The 15,324-nt window shown below is 39.8% G+C and overlaps 1 protein-coding gene across 1 annotated transcript; it reads left to right on the top strand.

Annotated features, from left to right (window-relative positions):
* Positions 1-1,722: 1,722 nt before the first annotated feature.
* On the top strand, positions 1,723-13,977 carry LOC118557402 (LIM domain-binding protein 2-like). Its single transcript, XM_036127355.1, has 2 exons — positions 1,723-1,746; positions 11,979-13,977. The coding sequence occupies exon 2, from the start codon at positions 11,985-11,987 to the stop codon at positions 12,207-12,209; it is 225 nt and encodes a 74-aa protein (XP_035983248.1). The 5' UTR covers positions 1,723-1,746; positions 11,979-11,984; the 3' UTR covers positions 12,210-13,977.
* The last annotated feature ends 1,347 nt before the right edge of the window (positions 13,978-15,324 follow it).

The following is a 15,324-nucleotide window of genomic DNA, read 5'->3' as shown; positions in this document are numbered from 1 at the left end:
TCATGACACAATTTAAGGTAAAACACAGCATTTTTATTTTAAAATTACTCCACTCCGTGTTGACCCCTTAAATAAAGGTTATTTCATCTCAGTCGTTTACACCTTGACACATCTGTGGCGCAATCTTTGCAGTTTAGCTGAAATTGGGGTTTTTCCTTATTGGCGGCGTGTTGTTCCACTTTTCCTGCGATTCTTCTCCAGCTCGGACACAGGTTGGGATTTTGGCAGGAAGGAAGCCACGGGCGCATTTATGCTCTGATAAGTCCTTTCTGTGGAAATGGAAGCGATATTTGTGCGTCACAGGCTCAGCATCGGAGGAAACCCGTTGGATAACACAAATGATTGTCTTTCACAATAGGCCCGTCTTTTTTTTTTCCTTTCTTTTTTTTTTTATAAACAAACACGTCTGTCAAATTTAGGAATCAAACAAGATTAGATACGAATAAGAACTCCTTTGATTGTTTGGCCTCTGATTTATAGTGCTGCTTCTGTATGCATTATGAGTCTCTGATTGTTATAACTGAATGTGAGAGCATCTCCCTTGGCGTGATTAGAGAGAACCTCAAAAAATGTATTTCACTTTCAGACATCTGTTTGAAGATCACGGCTGGATGTTCTTGTCTTCTCTAGAGATTTGAAAAGAATAATGCTTTCTAACAAATGTCGGGAGCATTTGCTAAACCTCATAAATGATGCACATTGCATCTCTTCCATTATAAAAGCGAGTGAAACAGTGAGGGATGAAGGGACAAGCTGAACTATTTACCTGTGTAACTTTGTAAAACAAATGATTTCCCTTGTAGTTTAATTGCACGTGCTGCTTAATGTATGCTGAGTTACCCAGTGATGTCATTAGCATCTGCTCAGCCATTCTCTGTTGTCACCTCTGTTATCCTTCTGTCTGTTTAACCAACCGAGTAATACAAACCTGATTTTTGGCTCCGGTTTCAGCTGGACACCCACAGAACTTCAAAACGGAAATATTTCCCACAAATCACAAAAAAGGTATCTTCTTCTCTAACAATCGTCAAGCTCTCCGACGTCAAGCAGCATCATGTGTGTTGCTCGCTTGGATGGACTGAAATACATGTTTACGTGCAAGCTCAGCTGCCTGTTGATAGATCGTGTGCTGAAGGTTTACTGCATGCAAAGACTTGGCTAGAACTTGTAATTAAAGCTATTACTCACCAATGCACAATAGAAAGAATAAAACCTGAGCAGCAATGCTAGTTAGATTCCAAATGTGTTTCTTGCTCTAGTCTTTCTCTTGTTTTGGAGGACTTTGAATCGCATCAGGGTCCATAGTTGAGCATCTCTGCCAATGAAACATGGGTTCTTTCTTATAACTGCATGTTGTGGGAGATGTTAACGCTCGTGTGGTTTCACCTCTGAAGATAACAAAGCATGCATCCTTGTTTAATAGAGGCTGTTATCTGTGTAACATGTCTGCGGGGTGTCTGTCTGCATGCCTTTAAAGTGTAGAAGCGCCGGGAACAAGTTTGCATGAGCTCACCTACACACTGCACACTCTGCACACACTCCTACACCTTGTCTCCGTCTGTATGCATTATGTTCTTGGCATGGCCTCTGTTTCTCTTTGCTGGTCGCGCCAAAGCTGAGCCTGCCCGACAGACGACCACGAAGAGGAGGAAACGGAAGAACTCAGCCAGCAGCGCCAAACAGCAGCGTGGGCACCGCCGCCAGCAAGAAGCGCAGCCCGCCACCAACTTCAGCCTCTCCAGTCAGGTACCTGTAAGCATCGGCTCCTCTCGGTTTGCCTCCTCTTTTTATTTACATACAGCCATTTAGCAGTCGCTTTTCTTCGAGCATCTCAGAAAGGAGCCTTAATTGGTTTCTGTAGCCGCAGTTGAATGTTTGCAGGGTTTCAGACAAGCACCAGAAATTCCTAATGGCATTTCAGCTTTCACAGATTAATTTATTTGTTCAAATGAAAGAAAATGCTTCAAAACTAAAAAAAAAAAAAAAAGTTATGTGAAAGGAAATAAAATGATAACATTTTGAAATGATAAATGCAAGAAAAGGGTTTTAGTGAAACATTAGAAGGTAACTGTTTCTCTGGGTTGCCATGTGACTAATGATTAAAGTTGCCTCCTAAATGCTCTCCTGGTTCTCAGAAAAACGGCAGCCGTCTCTGAACGACCAATCAGCAACGAGGCCCTGTTGCTCATCCAAGTGACCGAAGCCTTGGGCTTTAAATAAAGGAAAGAAAATCTTGGAAGCAAACAGAAAAACGTGGGCGGTGAGAATAGCGGTTTGACCTCTCACAGCCACCATACTGACCAAGGCCTTGAGCAAGGCAGTTAACTCAACGACTGCCCAAGAGCACTCAGTTTTACTCAGATATCGATGTGAAGCATGGCACCATGCTAGCAGATAAAAACAAACACATTTTGTGAAATGTTTAAGGTAAAGTGTGTATATTTCCATGTCGGAAATGCAAATATAAGTCAATCTGTTATTTTTCTTGAGAAAAGTTTGAAAAAAATCAATGCAGATTATTTCAGTTATGTGGCATAAATAACTCAATAACATTACAGCTACTCCACAATTCATGGCAACTCTGGTAAAGATGTAAGAGTCCAATATTTTCATTTCAATTCCAGCAAGGCAAGAAAAGGCAAATTAAAACGACCAGCACCATTTATACACAGGATAATTAAAATAATTTGAAGAAAAACAAACAAGAGATAGGACAGATTAAAAATAATAAGCACATCCAAAAACATGAAATACACACTAATTTGTTATTTTATCGCCCTGCTCTTCTTCATTCTTCTTTACTTCTGTGGCAATGTTGCTGCGCCACTCCCTGGCCTGGCATGGGTATTACAACACCTATTACATTGCATTTTCATCTTTACGCTCAAACCTTTCTGTGCGGACACAGTACTCTGCGCAGTGTGAATGCAGCCTAAAAGGGGGCTTTAGAGATTTTTTATTATTACCTCCTTTACCATCCTCCACCCTGTGCCTGGGGACAAGATAAAACACAGTCCTTGTCTGGGCTTATTTGTCATAGTTCTGTTTGTAAACTTTTGTCCTTTTTGATCTGACAATGATATGCAAAAATTTAGTTGAGTATATTTCCTTGTCACCATTTCCTGACTTATATTGATTAGTATACAGTACATCTGCCTCACTTAAATTACATGTTTTCTTGTATATCCTGGTTTGAAGAATTATTTAAGTAGGCCTTTGTGGCCCCTTTTCTATTAAAGAAACGTTCAACAATTAACTGGGATTCTAAAAGCCCTCAGTGTGTTAGGAAATATTTTTACCTGAGTAATTTTAATTTTCTGCGCCCACAAATTCCCTTATAAAATGCCCTGGTCTGTGGGTTGGACTTTCAGAACACCCCAGGATTGTTGTTGGAGGCGGGGTTTAAGTAGATTATTCAAACGGAGGCTCATTGGCCGAAGTGAGCGGCAAAAGCTACCCTGAGGCAAGTGCTGGAACAGCTGATGATGCCTTTGGTTTGTTATCACCGCCACTGGTTGGACTGGAGGTGTCGTGCAGTTTGTTTTCTTGACAGCTTCCCCATACATCATTAGGCTGATTTAAATAGATTTTCCGCTGCCTTTCAGAGGAGTGGAAACAGAAAACTCTGCAGCAGTAGTTCCTATGCGTGGTATATATGCTGCAGAATTGTTTGACATGTCCAACGCATCTGTAGAAGCCTGACTTAGCTTGAAGCCAGGTTGTTTATGCCACAGTGTCAAATAGGATACTGGTGTGTTATTTTTTGTAAACTGGATCAAAGTAATTTTTCTATGCTATTGGAACGCAAGCCAGCCGTGTTATATAGCATTGGCAATCATTAAGGAACCTGTGATTTTGTAAAAAAAAAAAAATAATAATAATAATTCTTAACATATAATGTGTTTACCCACTGTACAAATAGCTTCAAATGAAAGTTTTTATATTTTACAGGGTGAGATTATGTTACCACGATAAAAGATGCATTTATTTAGGTGTTTTTTACACGTATTTACTGGGGGCCATAAATGTGGAGGGGTGATGTACATGTGTGTACTTTTTTAATTTACACAAAGGTGTGAATGCCATAACAAGCAGGCTTTAAACACACATACTTTCTGTGTGAATGTGTAATAAACGGCACCTTAAACATTATATATGTGCCAGTTTTGGTCAGGCAGCTTGGCTGTTTATAAAGCTAAAAGTGGAGTCAATGTTCCCTCTAACACCTTTTCACAAAGCATGGTAGAGTAAACATGCGGTAATTTCTGCTTTTGCAATCTGCATGTGATAAACATAAATCTAATTTAACTTTTTCACAAGATTACTTTTTTAAATGTGTTTCATTGTATTAAAAAAAATAATCACCAAAACCACATCAGAAATCCATTATTGTTATTTAATCTCTACTTCAATTTCCAACTCAGTGCGTTTTTTACTATTATATAAGGAAGTTTTATATAAATGTGGACACGTGAGTAATTAAACTATTTTATATTAGCAGTAAACGATCACAACAACACCTTTTTAATGATTTAAGAACTAAATCCTGTAAGAATTGAAATGAATTTTAAAGGCATGCAGCGTCATAACCTGTCTTAGTTTTAAAGTGCCTGATCCGGCGACACGGCTTTATAAAAGGTTACTTGGCGTACTTAAAGGTTAAACAGCCGCCTAAACAGTTCAGTGTTTCACCACATGCCTGGCACCTCCCCGGAGGATTGGATGCCGCTGTGAGTGTGCTGTCTGCAGAGGCTCTTTTATTCCACACAATGCTCATTATACACATGCTGTATTACATTCACTCCCCAGCTTCCAATTTACTGTTCTGTAGGCGCGCCGGCACAGCACTCCGCTGTTCCTCCGCACAGATCATTTCAGAGCAGCGAAAAGTGCACTGATACAAAACATAAAAGGAATTTGTTTTTGTTAAGGTGTCGCTGGTTGGCATTAATGTGCGTTCGTCTTGTCCTCGGCACTAATTCAGCCTAATGGGAAATTTAAGGCTGTTACTGGCTTTCTATACAGTGTCTGCCCACTCTGGCAGTAAAGATGTCCATATACAGTTCATTTGTCTCAAAAACAAGACCTAATCTTATCATAAATTATAAAAAAAGGGGGGAGATTGTAAAAGACCTGCATGTAGGAACCAGACGGAGACTCGGGGACGGCCCACGGTTTATTGGGGATCAAATTTGAATTTAAGTTGGAAGCCACCGCAGCAACTCCCTGCTTAATTGTTTGCAGATGGTAGATATGGAGATAACAGGTTAGTCAACAATTCCTTAATTTGATTGTATTATAATTAGACCAATCAGTTGTTCATCATTCGTTAGATTAATTAAATAAATACAACATAAAGTGTTTAGAATGTAAAAGATGGTAATAAATTGCAGAAAGTTTTTCTAACTTACAGCTTTGCTCTCTGGTCTATGCCGTTTAAGTACTAGCTCAGGATAGTTGGGGAGGTTTAATTAAATGCACTTACATTCACAAACTTCTAGTTTAGTTGCAAACAGAGTGTGGATATAAGGTGACTCCAAGAAACCCAAGAGACAGAGATTCTTAAACCACAGTAGTAGGTTATTAATGCATCGATTCCCTGGAGTTAGCTGTTAAACTATGAACATTTGACTTCATATGTTTACACAGAGTACTCTTCACCTACAGGGTCAATACTGCTCAGATTAAATGCTTTATCAATTGATTTGATGCGATTAAGATGTTGAAATTCTTTCAAATCAGTTATTTTGTAAACTATCATGGTCCCATGTAGGGGCTTAGTTCATACTTGCCTTAGGCCAGCCCCACTTACATTGCATTACAACCATTGTTACAAATTTATTTTATTTTTTTTCAAATTTTGACAAGAACTGCTTTTTCTCCCACTTCAACCAAGTTATTTTACTCTACAGACGTTAGGAGAAGAATTTTTACTCTGTGCTCACTAGAAGCAGGTTTGGTGTTTGATATGTTATTGAAGGGGGCTGGCATCCAGAATATTTTAGTCCTTTTAAACGGGTTTGAAGAAAGGAGACCAGTTTTATGACTGAGTGAATGCACAAATGTACTATTTTGTTGTTCTTCTAGCTGTACAGTAGTGTTAAATGTCCCACACCCTTGGTAGCCTACACACTTTCTGCACTGACCCCTCTATATTTACAGGACGGACTCGGGCTGCCTCATCTTTTCTTATTCTTTTACCTGCCTGCCTTCGTCTCACCCATACATAATGTACATCTCATGCACATATACACACAGCGCTCGCAAATTGTTTTCTCTTTGGGAGGCAGCGTGGCTCTGTGCCAGCTCTCATTATCACAGATATCTGTATACACCCCCCCCTTCTCCTCCTCCTCCTTCACATGCTCCGTCTTTGCTCCATCATTGAACCCGAGCCACCCCCATTCCCTCTTCCCCTTCCTCATCACCTCCACCTACCTACCCACCCACTCGCACAAACACACACATGTACACATCCCCACTTGTGTCGTGCATTCACACAACTCTTAAAGACGGGCAGCGCGGTCGGTAACATGCTGGTTACATATGTTGCGCGCCTGCTGTCTTTGTCTGAGAAGTTGTTCGTTTGTGGCTGAACATAAGCCTACGTGAGTCCAATAACAATAAGGAGTGGACCCTGGCAACTGGAAGAGGGGGGGTTACTGGTGCTGATGGAGAGGGGGTTCATAGAATGAGCAACACTGACCTCTAGTGGTCACAGGTACGAACATGTATGAAGGTCTTCCAGGAGAGCAAAAGGCGCAAGCTGTTGAGACGTTTTTCACCTAGGAGACTGAAATCATCTTTGAATTGTCTTGTTTTATAATCTATTACTCCACTTTTACACTACATTTATATAGCCTTCATATTGTAGCATATGCAGTTCAGGTCAGAAATGTGCATACACTCATGATGGACAGGAGTTTTAAACTTATTTTGAGCTTTAATTTAAACTGCTGTTTTTTAGGAGGTTTAATGATTAGGGATCAAACATTTTTTATTAGCATTAAAAAAAGAAATAAATGGATTCATTAGTTGAATATAGCAGGTTGTGTTTTTATACACACACTACTGTTTAGTTAAACCTTATCTAAAATGTTAAATATCCCATAGCAAGTTGGGCCTGAACTGCACACTTGTCGTGGTCGTCAAAGGAGCTGCTGGCCTGATTCTGGCTAGATATTTGACCACATGTAGAATCGGTAAAGTCAATTTAAGTTGGTTGGTTTCCTGCCACAAATCTGGCTTCTGAGTGTAGTCCACAAATTTTCAATAGGGTCGAGGTCATAGCTTTGAAGAGGCCATGCGGTAAATTTAAGGGTGTTTGGGCAAAATGTCCGTCCAAATTTCTGTCTGTCTCAAAAAATGTCCCAATAGTAAAACATGGTGACAGTCAAGGTTCTTGATTTAATCTTTAATTTAATGAAAGGAAAGACGATGTCCAACCCAGGAACCACCAACACTGAAACTTACCATAAACCGGTGTTAGCCTGAACTCCAGCATCACTTTCCAAAGTCGAGACAGTACACCATCAGTATGGCTTGTGAGTATGCTGACTAAGAAGGCAGTGCCTGCCTGAGGGGGATTCTTTGAGCTACCTGGCTGCAAGGACAAGTGAAGGTGAAGCTTTTAAACTTGTGACATCTGCCAAGCATGGGGAGAGTTAGCATCATACTGAGGACACGTTTCCCTGCCCTTTGGTACTGATGCCCTATAGAAAACATCTGGAATAATGAAGACAGGGGAATGCCTCTCAATAAAGACGAGCTGAAATTATACCAGGATCTTGTAGATGGTCATAGAAAGTGGGAGGCTGTGATACCAACTGATAATATACAAAACTTTTAATTAACATAAGGAAAAATCCTCATTAAATTGAAACTTGTGCACCTGAAAAAAAGAAATACAACCAAAACTCATTTAAGGTTCCAAAATAATATGACATTAATGCCGTTGATGAGCGTATGGATACTTCTGACTGGAACTGTTTAGCAGGTTTCTCTGGAGTTCAAAGCTTTTTGCCTGTTGAATAATCTCTGAGCCTTGCAAAGAGTGACGTGAAGTGATTATTAAATACAATAATTATGTGTGAGAAAAAGCATTACAATCATTCCTAAAACAATTGATTCCGCCAGCACATTGGATTGGATGCCCATCAGGAAGTGAGCAAATTATTTTCTCTGCAACCATTTCCAGACCCGCATCCAAAAGAATCAGATTCTAATCCCTGCATTCTCTTTTTATTGTGCTTTGATTTTAGATGTATAGTTTCCTGCATTAGCAAGATTATTCATAGCAAGGTTCTGACAGGGATTTATTGAATAAGAAAGAATGAGTTAAAAAAAAAAAATCTTTAAATATTCTGACCAAAAAAAAAAAAAAAGTAAATTACCAGTTTCTCTAACACCGATCCAACATCTTTGAAATCCACTCAGTATGAAGTCTCCAGCTCCACAGCCCAGCTGAGCTATGACAGGTTCTTCAAATGAAAATAAGTTCATTAGAACACGGTTTAAAACACTGTCAGCCAGACAAATTTGTTGCAAGAAAATGAAGCCTAATAAGAGAAATTCCCATCCTAATCGTTGTAATGCTAGATCTGTCTTAAATGGCCTGTAGGTAAATGTTTTTGAAAAGTCGATCAGGCAATAAGCAATCTTGTGCTTACGGTCCGGTCAAAGATGTTCAAAATTGAGACTTTTTACCCTGAATAATTGTAATAATTTGTTATTTGATCATTGTTTTTACAAAGTTTATTCATTTTGGGAACCTTCTTTTTTATCGCAGAGTTTCTTTCTGGCTGTATAGCTTCGTGGTGCAAACGAGGTTGTTTTTCACGTGATCCATAAAGGAATGAATGAATCAGTCGCCTGGTTGTCCTGCTTTGAGCGACCCTCTCCATCCTTTCCCTATCCCACCAGATTCCCACTTGTTGTTTTGGAGGTCCGAGGAGGAGCAGACTCGTCCTTCTCGCTCCCCTCTGCTGATCTCTGTGAAAACATGCTAATGCAACACTCAGGGAAATCAAGTGAGAAGAGGGGGGGGGGGGGGGTATGTCTCTGCGTTGGCCCATTCAAAATCTCCCCGCTCGGCTAGTGCGAAAGAAAACTCCTCTAACAAGATGAGTAGACAAGTAGACAGCATTAATTAGCTCACAATTAGCTCTCCCCAGTCTCAGACTAGCCACCAGCTGTTATCGTCGGAGGGAGTTTTTTCAAGAGGTGGTGGTGGGGGGAGAGGGTTGCCTAAAATTGGCCAGAGGTAGGTTGACAGGCCTCCTCACAGGAACAGATGGTGAATGCAAGGCTTGTTGGCAATCAGTACATTTTTAGCTAATGACTTAATTAGCTATGCAAATTGACAAATCAGTGTGGATATTGTCATTTAGTTGAAAAGCTCACCTAAATTAATTAGCCTGATTAAGGCATAGAGAGGTGTAGAAGTGGTCGCTGGGGGGGGGGGGGGGGGGGAGAGGGTGGAGATGGCTCGGATTCATGAGCTGGATTTCCTTGTTGTCTTTGCCATCAAAGTGTGCGCGCGTTTTGTTGTTTTCAAGACAGGAGCAGGTTGTGTCGTGCAGACAGGGTTAATCTGCATTCATCTGCCTTTGTGTGGAACTGTTTGCAACGGCGCGGTTATGCGGTGGGTTTGTCTTGGCTTCTGTCCAATGCACATGCACGTTCGTGGCTTATATTTGTGTATTTGTTGCGGCGGAGATGGCTGCGGAGAGTGAGATCTCCCAACCAGGCAGCGTTGACACACATGGCCAGTGAAGCATGCACTCCATTTAACCGTACGGCTTGCTCCCAGGTTACTATTGCAGGTCCAGACTCTCGCCGGCAACAAAGGATGAGACACGAGAACTCCCAAATAGATATAGCTGTAATTGAGGTCCTTATTGATCGGTGCTTGAAATAATTTATTGCACGGCGCTGATTATTTTTGCACAGGAGTTTAAAATGACTAAACACAAGCACTTCCAGGGAGCATCCCTCTCCATCAGGATTCCTTCGCATCTCGCGAGTCACAGATATCAGTAGATAATGGATGAATCTCTCTCCATCTTTTCCATGACCCAGCGTGAGAGGGCTATCTCTGTGAAATATGTCTTACATGATGAGTATTGATCGGGCCCGGGTACAGAGCACCAGGGGTATCCACTCGGTGGACGGGAAGGTTTCATTTGCACGGGGAGCACCAAGAGGGGTCGCCCATTCGGATGGGTTCACTGGATACAGCCGCACTTGTACTAAACACACTCAAACACACATTTGCTGTCATTCACCTGCAGGCAGGGGGTCTGCATTTAAAGCAGGAAGACACTCAGCGTTCAGTGTGGAGCAGCTGGATGTTTCTCTATCAGACAGAAAACCTCATATAACCATAAAGGCCTTTTAAAAGTCAACATTTATCTTTTTGCCCTTATGGTATTTCAGTTTAAAGGTGGCCGATGATATCATAACAAACATCATCATTTGTTTAAAGTAATGGAAGCACTATTAAAAGTCTCTTTAAGTACCGTAGTGTCCCTTTGAGGTTCCGGTGGTGCTTTGGTCTGAGAATCAGATAAAAAATATATGCATTTGTTTCTGCTGTGATGATTGTTTCCGTTCAATTAACATTTCAAATCGCCTCTTGGCTGCATATGTTGGTTCCAGGGCATAATCAAAAACACTTTATCGCTTTTTAAAAAGTGCTTTCGTTTTTTGTGTTCTTCAAAACCCAAGCCAGAGATTGCTGAGAGATCACTATATGATGAAATTCATAAAATTAGGAATAGAAAATAAAACAAAACAAAGACCAATAGGACACAGAAAACAGGACAATGTGAACTAACAAGTTCAGATAGAAAACAAAGCAGCATGTTGCCTTATCAGGAAGCAGACTTTGCTATGCTCAATTTAACTTTAATGCTTTAATACTTTAATTTATTAGTGTCCACAACCAAATAAAACAAAAATCATTTGAACTTTTCAAAGTGTTATTAGTCCTTTAGCTGAGCATTTTCAGAGGAACCTTAAGCTGTTAAACTGTAACCTGCAAATCATTCAGGCAATGAACTTACTTCTAAACTTAAGGAATAAATCAATGTTATGTATACAATAATAGACAATTTTACAAATTTGAAAATGTTTCTTTCTCAGAGGAAAGAAATTTTTTTATAGAAGTTATAAAGAAATAAGAAGCGGTTTGCAGCAACTACAACGCTGTGAAAAGTATTTGCCTCCTAACAGAGTTCTTCTGTTTTTTTGTTCATTTTTGTCACACTGATGTGCTTCAGATCATTAAACAGGTTTTGTAAATAGGGCCAGGATGGGTTTATTAGTGCGCCACAACTTAAGAAAATCTTGCTATGCTGATAATATTGGTGAATATTGCGATGACGATATCAGTTACAGTACAATATATGCCCAATTTCTTATGCCCTGTCTTTCTTGTGTATATCTTTTAATCAATCTGTGCCCTAAACTTTGTGACTTAAAGTGTTTTGGACAATGACATTTGTGTCCTGTGGGAGAATCTGCTGCCATAAGGCTCTGTCCAACTGGCTAAATATTACATTATTATGTAAAAGATCATAACACTGGCCTTTTATAGGCCAAAGTTGTTGCACTGTAAACAGCCCTTTGGGATTTTAATATTGCCATAACAATATATTTGCGATATATAGTCCAGCCCTACCTTTAAAAGTTTTTTTTCCTTTAGTAAATTAAACTCAGAATTTTAAATCTGCATTTTATATTTGCAAAAGTTATCTTTGGTATTACCAATTATCTGACCATCTGATATATATTTAAGTGTTACAAGAAGGAAAGAAGAAAACAAATCTCTAAGGGAGCAAATACTTTTTCACAGCCCTGTATTTCACAGTTTTGTAGACGTAAAATAGTTTGAATTACACATTTTTTTAAAAACATTTTTATGAGAACGAGTTTTGGTTGATCAAGCCGTTTCCCTTCCCTCTCCACCTCTGCAGGACGTGATGGTCGTCGGCGAGCCGACCCTCATGGGCGGGGAGTTTGGGGACGAGGATGAGCGTCTGATCACCCGCCTGGAGAACACGCAGTACGACGCCACCAACGGCCTGGACGACGAGGACGATTTCAACAGCTCCCCAGCTCTGGGAAACAACGCCCCCTGGAGCAGCAAACCCCCTGCCGCCCAGGACAGCAAGCCCGAGAGCACGGCGCCCCAGCCCTCGCAGTAAAAATCTCATAAACCAATGAAATAAAAGAAGAAAACAACAGATCCTTGGCTCCATGTGGGTTAGACATTTAAACATCTCCTCCTCACCCTGAGGGCAGCGCTTCTATGGCACATAACAAATTCACCCGTCTGCAAACTCATCACTGGTATGTCTAGCCAAACTGTGTCATCCGGGATGTTTTCTTCTCTGAATCATTGTATAATTTCTTTAAAAAAAAAAACAAACACACACACACACACACAGAACTGGCTGAACTGCTCCGAAGTATCTACAGACAACAAACGCGTACAAGACGTATGCAATGTAACATAAAAATGATTATTGCAGAGCGACTTTTTCCTTCAGGGGGGAAACTGTGGATCAAATTCTCCTTCTTGGACCCTCAGATACAAGCCTGCTGTCTGGTGGAATACCTCAGCTGTGATTGGTTGACCTGCAGGTCACAAGTCATCACGCTGACCGCGGACAGTGGGAAGGAAAGAAGAGTAAAAACAACAAACAAAATGTCTCTCAAATAGAAAGCGGGTGAAGGGAAGGTGGTTTTCAGCAGCCAGCAGAGCCCATGGAAGTGTCTCACCACATTGGACTCAAATGAAACATTGTTGGAGGCAATTGCATTTTTATTGGAAATTCAGTCGGCCGTTGGTTTGTTTCTACTGTTGCTCGAGTTTCATTTCCAATTAAGAGGAAATAAAAGATCTCTACAAAGTGGATGCTTTTTCAAATGAGGAAAATCTCGTCCTGGAATTGTTTTCTTAACGTTACTGCGGTTGTCACAGATTGTGATTTCATGCAAACCAGTTTGATTGTGTTTGTAGTCTATTGGTATTTTGCTTCTTTCTGAATCCTTTGAAGTCACATTGTAATTTTGCCAATCAGTTTGTGAACTTTGCTGACACATGTTGACGCTTTATTATTTTTTTTAATTATTATTATTATTATTATTCCTGGAAAGTAGGACTTCTTTCCCTTTAATGACCTACTCCCAAACTGATACGAAATCCTTCTCCTGCATGATTTTATACACTTTTTATTTGGTTTGATTAATGTGCTCTTTGAAACGCATCGGTTGTTCTTTTTCTTTTTTCTGTTGGTCAGTTTGGGAACACTGTAACAAGGTTTGTAGCTCTGTAAATAGAGGTGGAATCTATTTTGTCCACTGTAAATCAGCCACTGAAAGCAGTTTGGATATGGCAGCTGTTTTTGTTTTCTACCAGTTTCTCATTTCTGTTGGGTGGTTTGGATGGATGCTGGGTGCTTTATTTTGAACCAAAACTTCTCATGTTCCTAGACCTCTCTAGCTAGTACCAGAACCAAAGCCAGAAATTAATGAAAACCCACACAGACACATGATCATACTTGTTGATTACTTTATGACAAACTGAAGGAAATAAACTATTTCTACATTTTAATATTGATATAAAATCTCATCCACCCCACAGAAATGCTTTAAGACCCCTGTGTTTGTGTTCACGATTGTTCTTTAATCTTCAATTGAATCGATACCCCAGTATATCCCTGATCTTTTTGTTTGGTTTGTTTAAAAACGGGCAAGAAGACAATGACAGATGTCTTACAACTACAACTGGATCTAATGGGTATTTATTTGTGTATTTGTAAGGAAGCTAACACATTTGGAAATATGTTTGAGCCTAGTATTATTAGACACCATTTGTACATTATATAGCAGAGGTGTTCAGTGTCATATCTGATGTCTGGTATGTATGCTTTACCATTATGTGTGCCAATAAACCGTGCTTACAGAAAAGCTGGATTTGGTTTGGTTAACACATGGGGTGTGAAGAGATTATCCTTTTCCTGTTTCTTTATTGAACCGTATGTGTTTTAATTCAGCTTTTAACTCCAAAACATATAAAAATCAGACACAGTTTTCTAAACTGAAAGCTGTTTTCCCATTATTTTGCACAGTATTCCAGAGATACACATTTTCATTTTTTACTTTTTTTTTCTGCTGGGGCTACTTGGTGGTTAGAACTGCCCCCTTACACGGAAAATGTTTTTACTTCAAATTTCAGCTCCTTGGGTCTTTGGGTGTGGAGTTTCAATGATATCCCAGTACGTGTGCAGGTTTTTCCAGGGTACTCCAGCCACTCTTCACTCTCCAACCTTACTGTGACATGTGTTCTTTATAATTCAACTGGGATAGCAAAATAAAATCTCTTAGGGAGGGAAATATTTATTTTAAAAAGAAGAAAATTAAGCCCCTGAAATAACCTGAAAAAAATAACATTTTCGATTGGTTTCAACATTTAGTCTTCTTTTTGGGCAGCAGTGGTGTAGGAGTTAGGGAGTTCATCCTACATTCGGCAAGTTGCTGGTTCGATCTCCCGCTCCAACCATCTAAGTCGTTTCGTCCTTGGGCAAGACACTTCACCTGAATTACCTGCTGGCCGGTGGCGCCGATGTATGGCAGCCTCGTCTCAGTCTGTCTGCCCCAGGGCAGCTGTGGCTACTAACACCACAGTCAGGGTGTGAATAGGTGAATTCTCAAGTAATTGCACAAATTTTCCATTAGATTTAGTAAAAAAAGCAAATGCCAAAGGACCATGACTTCATTTCTTGTACATGAAATAAGAAAATACAAGAAAATAAGTGATGGCTGGTTTGAACTCAAAAATACTGAATGTTAAAAGAAATATCAAGGTTGTGTTGCTGTGCATTTGTAGTACATGATGTGTGTAGTCATGCAAGTATGTTATTTAAGGCAATAATTTATCATGCTCTTCATTTTGGAGTCACTGCAACTATAAATTTAAACAAAGACTTATTAGAACCACACTAATTCATTTTACCTAAAACAGCAATGCAATGTGCTGCGAAAAAGGACATATCACAGCTAAATATAATCTATTTGTTTTTATCAAAAATATGATAAGAACATTCTGAATTTAGAAGTTCCACTTGTCTAGTGTGTGGAATAGTATCACTTCTTGCTATTCTGCTGTTTATGAAGTAACAGAAGTTATAACAAGATAATATTAGTTGGTTAATAATGCAGTCTGTGCAGTAAGACTGCAGTTGGCTGCTGAACAGGCATGCTGTTTGTAGCGTGACATCTTAACATCACATTAAATTTCTTCTTTCAGCACAAGTC

Source organism: Fundulus heteroclitus, chromosome 23 (genome assembly GCF_011125445.2).
Source record: "Fundulus heteroclitus isolate FHET01 chromosome 23, MU-UCD_Fhet_4.1, whole genome shotgun sequence".
NCBI classification, from domain to species: Eukaryota; Metazoa; Chordata; class Actinopteri; order Cyprinodontiformes; family Fundulidae; genus Fundulus; species Fundulus heteroclitus.
The sequence above is the reverse complement of the archived record's forward strand: the minus strand, read 5'-3'. Positions and strand labels throughout refer to the sequence as shown.